This window comes from Salmo salar, chromosome ssa18 (assembly GCF_905237065.1).
Source record: "Salmo salar chromosome ssa18, Ssal_v3.1, whole genome shotgun sequence".
In the NCBI taxonomy this organism is placed as follows: Eukaryota; Metazoa; Chordata; class Actinopteri; order Salmoniformes; family Salmonidae; genus Salmo; species Salmo salar.
The window spans coordinates 64282308-64296452 of record NC_059459.1 but is presented as its reverse complement, the minus strand read 5'-3'; the positions used below and the strand labels follow the sequence as shown (position 1 = coordinate 64296452).

The following is a 14145-nucleotide window of genomic DNA, read 5'->3' as shown; positions in this document are numbered from 1 at the left end:
ATGTTTGAATCTACTGTATTATAATGACTTGAGTGTGGCCAAAATGACACCTTATTCCCTACATAATGCACTGCTTTTGACCAGAGCCCTATGAGCCCTGGGCAAAAGTAGTGCACTAGATAGGGAATAGGGTGTAATTTCATGCTGTACATAAGTGTTTCTTTCATGCCATGTTCCTGGGAACATCTTACTGTATTTCACAGATTTGTAAACATATACTTGTAATTCAGTGGAGGCTGATGGGAGGAGCTGTAGGAGGATGGGTTCATTGTAATGGCTGGAATGGTATAGATGGAACGGAGTCAAACATGTGGTTTCCATATGTTCGATGTGTTTCATACGTTCCATCATTCAATTTCAGCCATTACAATGAGCCCGTCCTCCTATAGCTCCTCTCATCAGCCTCCACTGCTGTAATTGTATTTTATGCATAGGCTTCCATGTATGAAACGTTGGACTCACAAACACATTCTTCTTTAGGAGAGCAGTTGTATTATTCCGTGGTTTTTAACTATTTTCCTTTGTATAATACTGTAACGCTATCTCTGAGTGAATGTATTACCTACATGCACTGAGTGTACAAAATATGAACACCTGCTCTTTCCATGACACAGACTGACAAGGTAAATCCAGGTGAAAGCTCTCATCCCTTATTGATGTCACTTGTTAAATCCACTTCAATCAGTGTAGATGAAGGGGAGGAGACAGGTTAAAGAAGTATTTTTAAGCCTTGAGACAATTGAGACATGGATTGTGTTTGTGTGCCATTCAGAGGGTGAATGGGCAAGACAAAAGATTTAAGTGCCTTTAAACTGGTGCCAATGCGTACCGGTTTGTGTTAAGAACTTTAATGTGGCTGGGTTTTTCACGCTCAACAGTTTAATGTAAGTAGTCCGGGTGGCCATTTAATTAACTGTTCAGCAGTCTTATGGATTGGGGGTAGAAGCTGTTAAAGAGCCTCCTGGTGTGTTTGGACCATTCTAGTTTATTGATGTGGACACCAAGGAACTTGAAGCACTCAACCTGCTCCACTACAGCCCTGTTGATGAGAATGGGGGTGTGCTCAGTCCTCCTTTTCCTGTAGTCCACAGTCATCTCTTTAGTCTTGGTTACGTTAAGGGATAGGTTGTTATTCTGGCACCACCCGGCCAGGTCTCTGACCTCCTCCCTGTAGGCTGTCTCATCCTTGTCGGTGATCAGGCCTACCACTGTTGTGTCATCTGCAAACTTAATGATGGTGTTGGAGTCGTGCCTGGCCATGCAGTCGTGGGTGAACAGGGAGTACAGGAGGTGACTGAGCACACACCCCTGAGGGGCTCCAGTGTTGAGGATCAGTGTGGCAGATATGTTGCTACCTAACTTCACCACCTGGGGCCGGCCCGTCAGGAAGTCCAGGATCTAGTTGCAGAGGGAGGTGTTTAGTCCCAGGATCCTTAGCTTAGTGATGAGCTTTGAGGGTACTATGGTGTTGAACACTGAGCTGTAGTCAATGAATGGCATTCTTACGTAGGTGTTCCTTTTGTCCAGGTGGGAAAGAGCAGTGTGGAGTGCAATAGAGATTGCATCATCTGGGGATCTGTTTGGGCGGTATACAAATTGGAGTGGGTCTAGGGTTTCTGGGATAATGGTGTTGATGTGAGCCATTACCAGCCTTTCAAAGCACTTCATGGGTACGGACGTGAGTGCTACGGGTCTGTAGTCATTTAGGCAGGTTGCCTTCGTGTTCTTGGGCACAGGGACTATGGTGGTCTGCTTGAAACATGTTGGTATTACGGACTCAATCAGGGACATGTTGAAAATGTCAGTGAAGACGCCTGCCAGTTGGTCAGCACATGCCCGGAGCGCACGTCCTGGTAATCCGTCTGGCCCTGCAGCCTTGTGAATGTTGACCTGTTTAAAGGTCTTACTCACGTCGACTACGGAGAGCGTGATCACACAGTTGTCAGGAACAGCTGATGCTCTCATGCATGCCTCAGTGTTGCTTGCCTCAAAGCAAGCATAGAAGTGATTTAGCTCGTCTGGTAGGCTCGTGTCAATTGGCAGCTCGCGGCTGTGCTTCCCTTTGTAGTCTGTAATAGTTTGCAAGCCCTGCCACATAAGACGAGCGTCGGAGCCGGTGTAGTACGATTCAATCTTAGCCTTGTATTGACACTTTTCCTGTTTGATGGTTCGTCGGAGGGCATAGCAGGATTTCTTATAAGCTTCCGGGTGAGCTGAAATAAAAGATTACAGAAATGTTCCATATGCACAAAAAGCAAATTTAATCAGAAGCCAGCACATTCCTGTTAGTGAGCATTTCTCTTTTTCCAAGATAATCCATCCACCTGACAGGTGTGGCATATAAAGAAGCTGATTAAACAGCATGATCATTCCACAGGTGCACAATAAAAGGCTACTCTAAAATGTGCAGTTTTGTCACACAACACAATGCCACAGATGTCTCAAGTGTTGAGGGATCGTGTAATTTGCATGCTAACTGCAGGAATGTTCACCAGAGCTGTTGCCAGAGAATTGACTGTTAATTTCTCTACCATAAGCCGCCTCCAACGTTGTTTTAGAGAATTTGGCAGTACGTCCAACTGACCTCACAACTGCATACCACGTGTATGGCATTGTGTGGGCGAGCGGTTCCCAATGGTGGCAGTGGGGTTATGGTATGGGAAGCCCAAAATCCTGAGGCCCATTGTGTCATTCATCCGCCGCCATCACCTCATGTTTCAGCATGATAATGCACGGCCTCATGTCACAAGGATCTGGACACAATTCCTGGAAGCTGAAATGTCCCAGTTCTTCCATGGCCTGCAGACTCACCAGATATGTCACCCATGTATGACAGCGTGTTCCAGTTTCCGCCAATATACAGCAACTTCGCACATTGAAGAGTTGGACAACATTCCACAGGACACAATCAACAGCCAGATCAACTCTATGTGAAGGAGATGTGTCGTGCTGCAGAAAGCAAATGGTGGTCACACACACACCAGATACTGACTGCTTTTCTTATCCACACCCCTATCTTTTTTAAAGGCATCTGTGACCAACAGATGCACTGTATTCCTAGTCATGTGAAATCCATAGTTTAGGGCCTAATGAATTTATTTCAATTGACTGATTTCCTTATATGAACTGTAACTCAGAAAAATCTTTGAAATTGTTGCATTTATATTTTTGTTCAGTATAGTTTATCAACCTGGGTATTTTTTTACTTTTTACATAAGACATTATCAATCAAATGTATTTATAAAGCCCTTCTTACATCAGCTGATGTCACAAAGTGCTGTACAGAAACCCAGCCTAAAACCCCAAACAGCAAACAATGCAGGTGTAGAAGCACGGAGGAACCAGGCTATGAGGGGTGGCTGGTCCTCTTTTTGGCTGTGCCGGGTGGAGATTATAACAGAACATGTCCAAGATGTTCAAATGTTCATAGATGACCAGCAGGGTCAAATAATAATAATCACAGTGGTTGTAGAGGGTGCAACAGGTCAGCACCACAGGAGTAAATGTCAGTTGGCCTTTCATAGCCGATCATTCAGAGTATGTCTACCACTCCTGTTGTCTCTAGAGAGATAAAAACAGCAGGTCTGGGACAGGTAGCACGTCCGGTAAATGGATCAGGGTTCCATAGCCGCAGGCAGAACAGTTGAAACTGGAGCAGCGGCACGACGAGGTGGACTGGGGACAGCAGAGAGTCATCAGGCCAGGTAGTCCTGAGGCATGGTCCTAGGGCTCAGGTCCTCTGAGTGTGTGTGAGAGTGAGTGAGTGAGTGAGTGAGTGAGTGAGTGAGTGAGTGAGTGAGTGAGTGAGTGAGTGAGTGAGAGAATACTTAAATTCACACAGGACATCGGATAAGACAGGAGAAATACTCCAGATGTCACATACTGACCCTAGCCCCCCGACACATAAACTATTGCAGCATAAATACTGGAGGCTGAGACAGGAGGGGTCGGGAGACACTGTGGCCCTGCCGGATGATACCCCTGGACAGTATGGTGGATGCTGCAGTGTACCCAACACATCTTGACCACCAAAGTCCATTTGATGTCACAAAGCTGTCCAGTACTTCAAAAATATCCTCTCGTGTTTTCCTGGTTTCCAGTGGTTTGCAGAAAAGGATGTCTTCCTTAATTGATCCCCGATAAACGTGACGGACATATACCAGGAGCTGTGCCAGGCCCGCCACGCCTGTTGACTCATCCAACTGTAACGCATATAATTAACTGGCTTATATGCGAAGCAGTAATTGTTTCAAAGCATCTCCTGCCATGTCACGGATGCTCGTGAAACAGTGTTGTTTGAGGAAGGACATTGTCTGTAGTTTTTTTTTGCCTTTTCCCCCAGCCACATCCGCAGCAGCAGGAAGAATTAAGTCGTCACAATAGTATGGGGCTTGCCTGTCCTAGCCAATCGGTAGCACACCATATAAGACGCTTCTAGCCCCTTCTTATTAATAGCATCTGTTGATTTTATACATGTCTTACTACTCGAAAGTCGTCTTTATACTCACTCAAAAAAACTCCTGTGGCTTATTTTTCAAATTGTCATGTTTCGTTTCTAAATGTCTGCGCAAGAGTGAAGATTTCCCGTGAGAGAGTAACGGTTAATGTGATTGGATGTTAATTATTTGACTAGGCTACCTGTATTTAACATTGTGTTGTTATTTCGTTAAATGTAATTTTTGGCAGTGAAACTAGGCTACTCAGGCGATAAAAAAACCTCACCCAAATGTATAGCCCCGTTGGAAAATATAAATGTACTGTTTGAAAATGTGAAGAATGTTTTTTTATATATATAAACTCAGCAAAAAAAGAAACGTCCCCTTTTCAGGATCTAATGGACACATGCTCTAACTCGTATACTTTTCATAGTCTTAAAAGGGGCAATCTGTGAAATCAACTCTTGTGACATTATGTTCACTAAATACCAGTATCCCCCCAAGAATTTAGGTTTTGGTTATAGACGTGGGCATAAGCCAAAATAAACATGTGTCTGTTGCAAGGCTTACCCTGGGCTCAGACCATTTACAGAAAATAATATTTGGCTTCACTTTAACCTGACTCAACTGATTACAAAGCCCCCACAGATTAATGTAAAAAAAAAATCCAGCAACTCTTCACTGATTGTGTCACGTCCTGACCAGCAGAGGGAGTAGTTGTTTAGTATTTTTGGTCAGGACGTGGCAGAAGTAGTGTTGTATGTGTTTTTCTGGTATTTCTGTTTCTATGTTGGTCTGTGTGGCTCCGGATCAGGGACAGCTGGTTATCGTTGTTCCTGATTGGGAGTCATATATTAGGACTGTGTTTGTCACCTGTTTTTTGTAGGTTGTTTTATTTCGCACTGCTACGTATAGTTATAGCCTGTGAAACTGTCTCCCGTCGTTCTAGTTTATTGTTTTTCCGTGTGCATCAAACTTAATAAAGTGATGTGGAACACGCAACCTTCTGCGTATTGGTCTGACAGTGATTTCTCCTTATCGTCAGATGACGAAGTTTGTGACAGATTGACCTAATTCTGACAAGTACTTGTCCAGTGGTGTCTTTGCTAATGATCTCAGTGATCTTTGTCCTATTGCATGTATTGGAGACGGCAAACAGATTAACACTGATCCTCGTATAATTATGAAGACATTTAACATGTTTTTCTTCATGAAAGTATTACTCTGAATGTTTGCTATCTGAATTATCAGCTTTTTAGAGGAGTGTGAATGCACGGTCAAAGTTGTGGCACAGTGTTATGATGGGGCTGCAGTCATGGCCTCTGGAATAAACGCAGTACAAGCCAAGGTGAAAGAAACTTCCCGCAAACTCTGCTCATTCATTGCTATGCGCACTCTCTTAATCTGGTGATGTCACAAGGTGCTGGTAAACTAAAAGAAAGCAATATTTTTTTTCTTCTCATCTTGGTGGCCTAGCAGCATTTTTCTCAAAAATGTTTACTCATTGTAGCTCGCAGGTGTGAAGTTGAATTTGGTGTCGAAGTGCTGACTTTGTCAAACAGGCTAAATCTTTGAAACCAGTTGTTCAGGTTGAGCTATTATCGGTGCTGAAAAGTAGGCAATTCCAACAGTAAAGCTTTTTGGTCAGCTCACAGCCACGGATAGCGCTCATAATTATTAACTCTTTCCTCGTTGCACCAAATGAGGCAGTGCAGGAGTTGGTCTCCCGGTCTGTACAAGATTTAATTTTTCATTAAAAGTTAGTCTTGAAAAGGGCGATGCCAACAATTTAGCCACCACATCGTCCTTGATTACTCTCTCTGCAGTTGCCATCATTACATACACTCACCGCAAAAAGCTAGCCAGCTAGCTAGGCTCAAGTGTGAGAAAACAAGATACGGCTGGCTATTGGCTCTGAATTAGTGACGTATACATCATACAATTGTCCCACCTATTACAAGACAATTTGTGATGGGTTGATTCTACTGTCAATTCCAAAATGCTGCTCTAATTGAAGTCAATGTCAACGACGTTGGCTGTTGCCTTCTATTCAAAGCCTGAGGGTCTAGCCAATGAGCGTTGAGCACAGCTAGATTATTTCTACTAAGAGACTACCAAAGAAAAATTCTGATTGGATATTTTCTCTCTTGGATATTAACCCTTATTTTTCCAATACAAACTGAAGAAATTCAAATGGAAGATCATTACAATTAAGACAAAAAAATATTAAAATCAATGAAAACAAAATTACAAATTATAATATATAAAAATATATACAGATTTGTATCTATCCTTAGGCACTCTCTGAGGATGTAGAGGGCCCTGATGGTTTCCCACTGTGTGAAAACTCCTGGCCCTAACCACAAGCTGCTGTAGCCACAACTGGGGCCTGTTCAGGAAGGGGTTCGATTTGTCTCGCCCGGGCGCCCATGTAGGACTGTTTTACATTGGTTGAAAGTTGATTGCATTCGATTTGGAACGGGGCTGCCTCCCGGGCGAGCCAGGTGTCCTGTTTAAAGCTCACAGCGAAGTCGGCCCAAAACAAAAGTGACCCAATTAAGAAGGGCGCTCCTCCCCGCTTTCGGCCAGTGACTTGACGGGCCTTTGCCCGCTGCCCCGCGGCTCAGTATAATCGAATCCGCCCAAGGATGCTGTTACAGAATGTTCAGATTCATTGGGAAAGATGGGCTCATTAGAATGGCTCGAACAGAATAAATAGAATGATAACAAACACATGGTTTCCATGAGTTATACAATTCCATTCCAGCCATCATTATGAGCCGTCTTCCCCTCAGCAGCCTCATGTAGAGTAGATGACATGATTCCTTATTCTATTTCTAATCGGCAACTGTCAGAATGCAAGTGTGTGTGAATGAGGCCCACAATTCAGGGTGTTCCTGCATGTGGGCATTCTTCAGGCTTCTGCAGGAATCCCCCCCCCGCCCAAGCATTGGTTCCTTCATGTGGCTTGTGTTTACATGACACGTTTGATATTCTGGATTTCCCCTGATTGTCCGTGCGATTAAAATGTGGGTTAAAAGGTAAATAAAAGTATGAGTTTTTCCACAGGCCGCAATCACACCCTTCTTGAATGTTTCACGTCATTGAATACAGCCCTGCATGATCTTGATGACTTCTAAACATGGAGATGTGTTACTTCAGGGAGGGTGTCAAGTCTGCCCACAGTATTATTGTGAGATAAACTTCTTGAGGGCTTGAGTCATCATTGAGTAGTGACTGGGTGATAGTCACTACAAAACATGAATAATAGAGCCTATCATTACATGGTTAAAGTATGTTTTGATCCAATGTTCTACAATACTGACATCTGTATAGATATTTTTTTCAAAACGAATGTGTGGTACTGTGCTCAATCATAGCCAAGTCTAAAGGTTGTATATTGATTAACAAAGTAAACATACATGTTTGTAGTGAAACAAGAACATATTACAACTTTATTCACAATTTCAAAATAACAATGAATGACAAATCATTGTCAGAATGAAAGTTACAGGTTGTGCCTGTAACCTGCATCCAACCAGGGGGGTAATTTAAAAAGGGGGGGGGGGTTGTAGGTCCCCTCCAAAATTTTGTTTTACTATTATTTTTTATTACTGGCCAATCTATCCCATGCATGAAAAAAGTAACTTTGTTTTCCATTTTTGTTTACATGCACATTATTCATACACATTATTTTATACAAGGTATTACATGTCAGAAATAGTATTTTTATACAAGGTATTACATGTCAGAAATAGTTTGATATACACATTACACCTTAAATGGTACTCAGGCATTTCCAGTATGCATGATATGGTGTTCAGTCCTAACTATTACATAGATTATGAGTTTCTAATCTCACCCCTCAGTTACTCTCAGCCCATCCCACCTACCTCCATAGACCACCGTATATTTCCAATATATATTTTGATCCCCTCCAACATTAGAAAGAAGAGAAATTGTCATTTCCAATTATATGCAATTCTTTTTTTTTTCCTTTTTTTTTTGAAATAGTCAAACCAACGCCGCAGCCTCTTGACAACCCTGAAACATATGGATTCTAAAATGGGTGAAATCCTTATATTTCTTGCCACATTTCCCACAGACGTGGGGTTCGGTGACAGAGTGAAGTTTCACTATGTGGGTTTTAAGGTAGGACGCCAGAGCAAAGGTTTTATCGCAGTGATCGCAGGTGAACGGCTTCTCTCCGGTGTGCAAGGCCGCATGGACTTTATATGATTCGTGTTGATAGAAACCCTTGCCACATTCATCACAGGTATAAGTTGGGTCTTCGGTGTGGGTGCGTTCGTGTCTCTTGAGCCCACGTTCACCTTTGAAGCCTTTCCCACAGTGGCTGCACGCGAACGGCTTGCTGGTCAGGTGCGAAGCTTGATGAATCTTGAGGTAATAAGACCGAATAAAGGTCATTGGGCATTTGTCGCAAGAATACGGCTTGGAGTCCGTGTGCGTCTTCTTGTGGTCGTTAAGAGTATACTTGGTTTTGAAACACATTTGACACTGAGGGCACTGGAATGCTCTCTCTTCTGAATGAACACTTGCATGGATTTTCAAATTTTTATTCTCTGCGAAGCACTTCCCACATGTGGGACATTGGAATGGCTTCTCTCCCCTATGGACTGATGCTTGGTGCCGTTTGAGCTCAGAAGGAGTCTTGAAACCTTTCCCACACAATTCACAACGGTGAGCTCCTCCTCCACTGTGAGTAAGCTGGTGATTCTTGAGGTATTTCAACTTAACGAAGGTTTTTGGACATTTGTCACAAGCATATGAATCTGAATTTGAATTGTGCAACATTGTGTGTTCCTTGAGGCCACTTTTACTTTTAAAACACTTTTGACACACGAGGCATTGGAACGGTTTCTCTGTTGAATGAACGCTTGCGTGAGTGTCCAAATAATGCTTTGTTGCAAAGCACTTCCCACATGTTGGACACTCAAGCGGCTTCTCTCTTCTGTGGACCACTGCTTGGTGTATTCTGAGCTTCCAAGCAGTCGGGAAACATTTCCCACATAATTCACAACAATAAGGTCTCTCTCCTGTGTGAGTCTGTTGATGCAGTTTTAAATTACTTGAATTCTTAAAAACCTTACCACAATCCAGACAGTGGTGCTCTTTCCTGGTGGTGGTAGTCTTGTTTTTCTTTATGTTGGGCCTTGGCTTTATGTTGTGAACAGATTTGTCATTTGAGGTTTGTCCAGCTTTAGCATTCTCCTCCTCCCATTGGTCATCAGCGGTTTCCTCACTTCCGTCTGATTCTGCCGCTGTGGGTTGTGCTTCTATTCTCATTTTCTTCCTCCTGGGTCTGGTGGACATCACAGAGTCCCCACTGGGAGTTTGGGGGTCTGTACTTGGGGCCTGATTGTCTGTAGACGTGCTTGCTACCTTTTTGTCTGTAGGCCTGCTTGCTGCCTGTTTGTCTGTAGGCCTGCTTGCTGCCTGTTTGTCTGTAGGCCTGCTTGCTGCCTGTTTGTCTGTAGGCCTGCTTGCTGCCTGTTTGTCTGTAGGCCTGCTTGCTGCCTGTTTGTCTGTAGGCCTGCTTGCTGCCTGTTTGTCTGTAGGCCTGCTCGCTGACTGTTTGTCTGCAATAGCCACCTGTTTGATAGACTCAATGAGTGAGGAGGAAGGTATTTTAGCTAGAGATATAAATGACTGTTCCATCGCTATGGTTTTAGCTCTGATCGTGGTCTCCTTGACATTTGTAGTGTTGTCAGCCTCACCACTGGGAGTTGGCACGTCAACCTGAAGGAAAAAAAGGGTTGTAATTTTTGGAATTGTAACTCAGTCGCAGAGCAGCGCCCAAGGGTACAACGGCAGTACCAGTCAGTCTTCAGATTCAAGGATAATAATAGTAATAGGCTCATTCTCACAGATAACGTCAACCCCATGGTCAGAATGCACAATTCTTGCAAACATGTAAAATATAACATACCTCAAAATCCTCTGCAAACTCTGGTGATAATGGTGCTTCCGTCCATTCCTCCTCTTCCTCTGTCTGTGCGGTTCTTTCTACTGTCTTTTCAGGTATCTCCTTACCATCAGTCATCTCCAATAGCTTCATTTTCAGAGATTTAATCTCACTTTGACTCTGGCATATCTCTGAACGCAGTGCTTCAGTGCCTTTGGAGATCAACTGGTTGATTTTGGTGAGAGTCTGTTTCACAAACTGTTTCATCACACATGTCAACTGGACCTAGAATCAGAGAACAGATATACACTTATTTTTCATTCCACAACAACCTTTTTTCAAGCTGTTGATGTTTGTCATCATGAGTCTTGCACTGGAGGAGGGTTGCCACGTCATCGGTTCTCTCGCCAAATTAGCCTATTTTGAAAATGATGTTACGGTTGTGTGTTTTTGGGCCACACACAGCATTTGTCTTTTTAAAAAATCATATAGATTTAATTTAGCTGTGACCTGCTGCTGCTGACTATTAGGCAGTCTGTTGCTGAGTGAATGGTGGGGAGGATCGGAGTGGTGTTTGTGTTGAGACTGGGTTTCCCAAACTCGGTCCTGGGGCCCCCCTGATAATGAGTTGGTTATTATAATTCAAGGGCAAAAACTAAAATGGGGGGAGAACTAGTTTGGGAAACCCTGAGAGATCGCAGAGTCACGTGAGTGACAGAGGAGACGGAGCAGCACGCGGGCACATCGTGACATCTTTTCACCAGTTGTAGGTAGGCTATTTAGAGCGTCATTATGGAGACACCTATTTCCAACGCTTTTTCCATTAAACATATTAACGCTGATGCGTATCAAGTAATAATGGCAACAAAGCACTGGAAAACGACTTTAGGAGCACTAGAGCGCATTAGATACTGTTGCTTGGAGGTGGTTTAAACTGGACTTCACTTATAGAAAACCGTATTAGGCGAAGGGTTTCACTCAGTTCTTGGGTCTCGAGCACCACGTGAGTAGAAATTTGAAATGGAAATTATGGAACTCCCTCGCGTGCTTCTGTTACGGGCAAAAGTCCACAACGAAACTAACATTAAATGTGGAGAATGATACATTTGCATCTGTTGGCTATCAAGTAGCCTAATAGTCAAATGTAGCCTACCATTTGATACAATAAATATGTTGAAATGATGATCACTGGAGTCATTGCAAATCAATTTGTGCCACTTGTGTAGCGTACCTAGAGCTGGCAAACAGATTCAATAAATAGCCTATACCTTTACTTATTGTTGTTGTAGCCTTGTGTTATTATGCAATTATTAATGGCCATGTTTAGTTAATTAAAATTGGAAGTTATCAACTGTGATCATTGTCACTGCTCTATCACAATTGCCAATAAACTGCTGTTAGAATGCAATTAACGGTATCAGTCAGATTAGGCTAGGGGTAAAAAAAAACTAACACTGGCTGTTGTTGACAAGCATATTCAGCCCGTATCCATTTTATGAATCACATTTGAATCAGTGATTACAATTACGACCCCAGCCTATTCCAGCAGGCTATTGGGCAACACAAATACGTCTTACCTCGAATCGCCTCACTATTCATGCTGAATAAATTAGTCTGTCAATTTGAACTAAGCAAGCTGCTAAATAGTTCAGTTTAGGCTACATCTTGCCTACGCTACTGTTGGCCATCTGAAATGAGACGCAGGCCTATCAGGGGCTACTGTCTTTGTGACCTGCATCTAGCTAAGCAAACCATGGCAAAGTTGAATTACAATCATAAACCCAGATTTTAGAAATGACAAGTCAATCTCGCAAATAGGCAATTTATAGCAGTTTGTAGTCTTGACATCTGGCACATAATAACGGCACAATTGCCAGAGAATAGCCAAAAGAATTGTCCATGTGATTCTTGCGCTGAGACTTCGAGATACTCTGTCCAACTTTCATCACTCAAACTCTACTGCCGGATTTATCTATAGTTATGCACGTGCAAAGGCAATTTATTTACAATTATAAACTGGGGGGTTTGAGCCCTGAATGCTGATTGACTGACAGGCGTGGTATATCAGACATTTATTTTTACTGGTCTAATTATGTTGGTGACCAGTTTATAATAGCAATAAGGCACTGTGTTGCGTCGTGCATAAGAACTGCCCTTAGTGGTGGTATATTGACCATATACCAAACCCCCGTTGGCCTTAATGTTTAATCATTCCAGTCAAATGAGTTAAATCGACATCCATTGATGGAAAATGATCTGGCGAGTTTGCGACATATTCAGATTCCTTTATTACATCACGTTAACTCGCAATAACTATTATTTTGATAGAAAACCATTTAAAAAAAATCTTACGTCGATATTTAAGTAATAATGACGGAGAAGCCGGTGTTTGGAGGACATATTGGCACGGGTGTTGTTTCGTCTCGGGCCGGCAAACCGTGCCAACATACCCACCCGAAAACACCGGCTTCGAGGGCATTATCACTTTTTTTTTTTATATACATGGATGGTTGTTATGGCATTTATTTTAAAATAATAGATTTAGCCAGTGGTAACTTGTGGAATAAACACTGGCTGGAATGCAGTTTTAACCAATCAGCATTCAGGATTAGACCCACCCGTTGTATAATCATTCTTAATTCACTCGATAACGTTATTCAATTAATAACTTTTATTTCCTGGGAGGGGACTTCATGTGTGGTGAAGAATGGTACATACAAGACACATAACATAACACAAAAACATGTAGGCTACAGTACAATACAAATAGAAACTTAAGGAATTTGATGGATGTTGGCAGAAAAAAAATCTGAGAGCAGCTTCTAGTTATGGAGAAAGTGTTTATTGGTTCAAATGTGGCAGTTCTCTTTGCTGCCAGAAAAAGAAATTGGGCTAGTTCTCTCGGCATTGTGGGCGGGTTTTGAGAAATATTACCACAACCTGGCAACCCTACTCTGGAGGCAGTTTCCTTTAGATGGGCCAGCAGCAAAGTAAAAATGGTCTATATCGTAAAAATGTATGAAAACACAGCATTAGGGTTAGCAGTGTGGTTAATGTTTGGTTTAAGAATCAGATTTGATGACATTGTTGCTCTGCCTGCTAGAGACCACTCTGCAGAGCTGCCTCCAGTATTTTTTTATTTATTTAAACTACAGTACATGAGCCTTCTCAATAAATGCCAACCTGCACTATCAATAGCAAACTAATTAGCACACATGTTAACAGTTCGAATTTGGAGAAGTAAAGTTAGCCACTTACTTTAACCTCCAACCTGGATTCTCTTTCAAATTCCCCCGTCTCCCCTGCATCAATGTCTGTCCTGTCTTGTGTGGAAAAGACTAAGACCGCCATACATTTGTCAATTTCATCCTCCAACGACGTCATTAATTCATCCATAACAAAGACCAACTCATTATGGAAAGGATCAGGCTGCCACATCTTGTTTTTGGTAGTTAATTCGCTATCAACCGCTAACGTTAAAATGTTAAGGACAACAACAACGCACCAACGGATGTACTCTTCGACGAGAAGCTTAACATTGCTGTATATTATATTTAAAGGCGCGTTACTGCCACCTGCTGAGCTGGATGTTAACACGTAGTCCCTCCTCCAACAGCCCCGTGCGCCGTCTAGTGGTCGGTCTTGTAGCACGTTCTCTGCAACTTTGCACCGAAACAACGAAGGAAATAATTCAGTCTTTCGCTGTAAAAATGTTTTCTTCATAGCACACTTTCGGGGCAAATTATTTCCATAAAATAATGTGATATCTCAATGCACCGCAAC

At 42.6% G+C, this 14145-nt stretch overlaps 1 protein-coding gene across 1 annotated transcript; it reads right to left on the bottom strand.

The window, feature by feature from the left end:
* Positions 1 to 8444: 8444 nt before the first annotated feature.
* Positions 8445 to 13928, bottom strand: LOC123723672 (zinc finger protein 436). The gene is made up of 3 exons (XM_014155974.2): positions 13621 to 13928; positions 10387 to 10647; positions 8445 to 10196 (listed from the first exon to the last, which is right to left on the bottom strand). Exons 1-3 carry the CDS (start codon positions 13798 to 13800, stop codon positions 8451 to 8453), a joined length of 2187 nt encoding a protein of 728 aa, XP_014011449.1. The 5' UTR covers positions 13801 to 13928; the 3' UTR covers positions 8445 to 8450.
* Between the last annotated feature and the right edge of the window lie 217 nt (positions 13929 to 14145).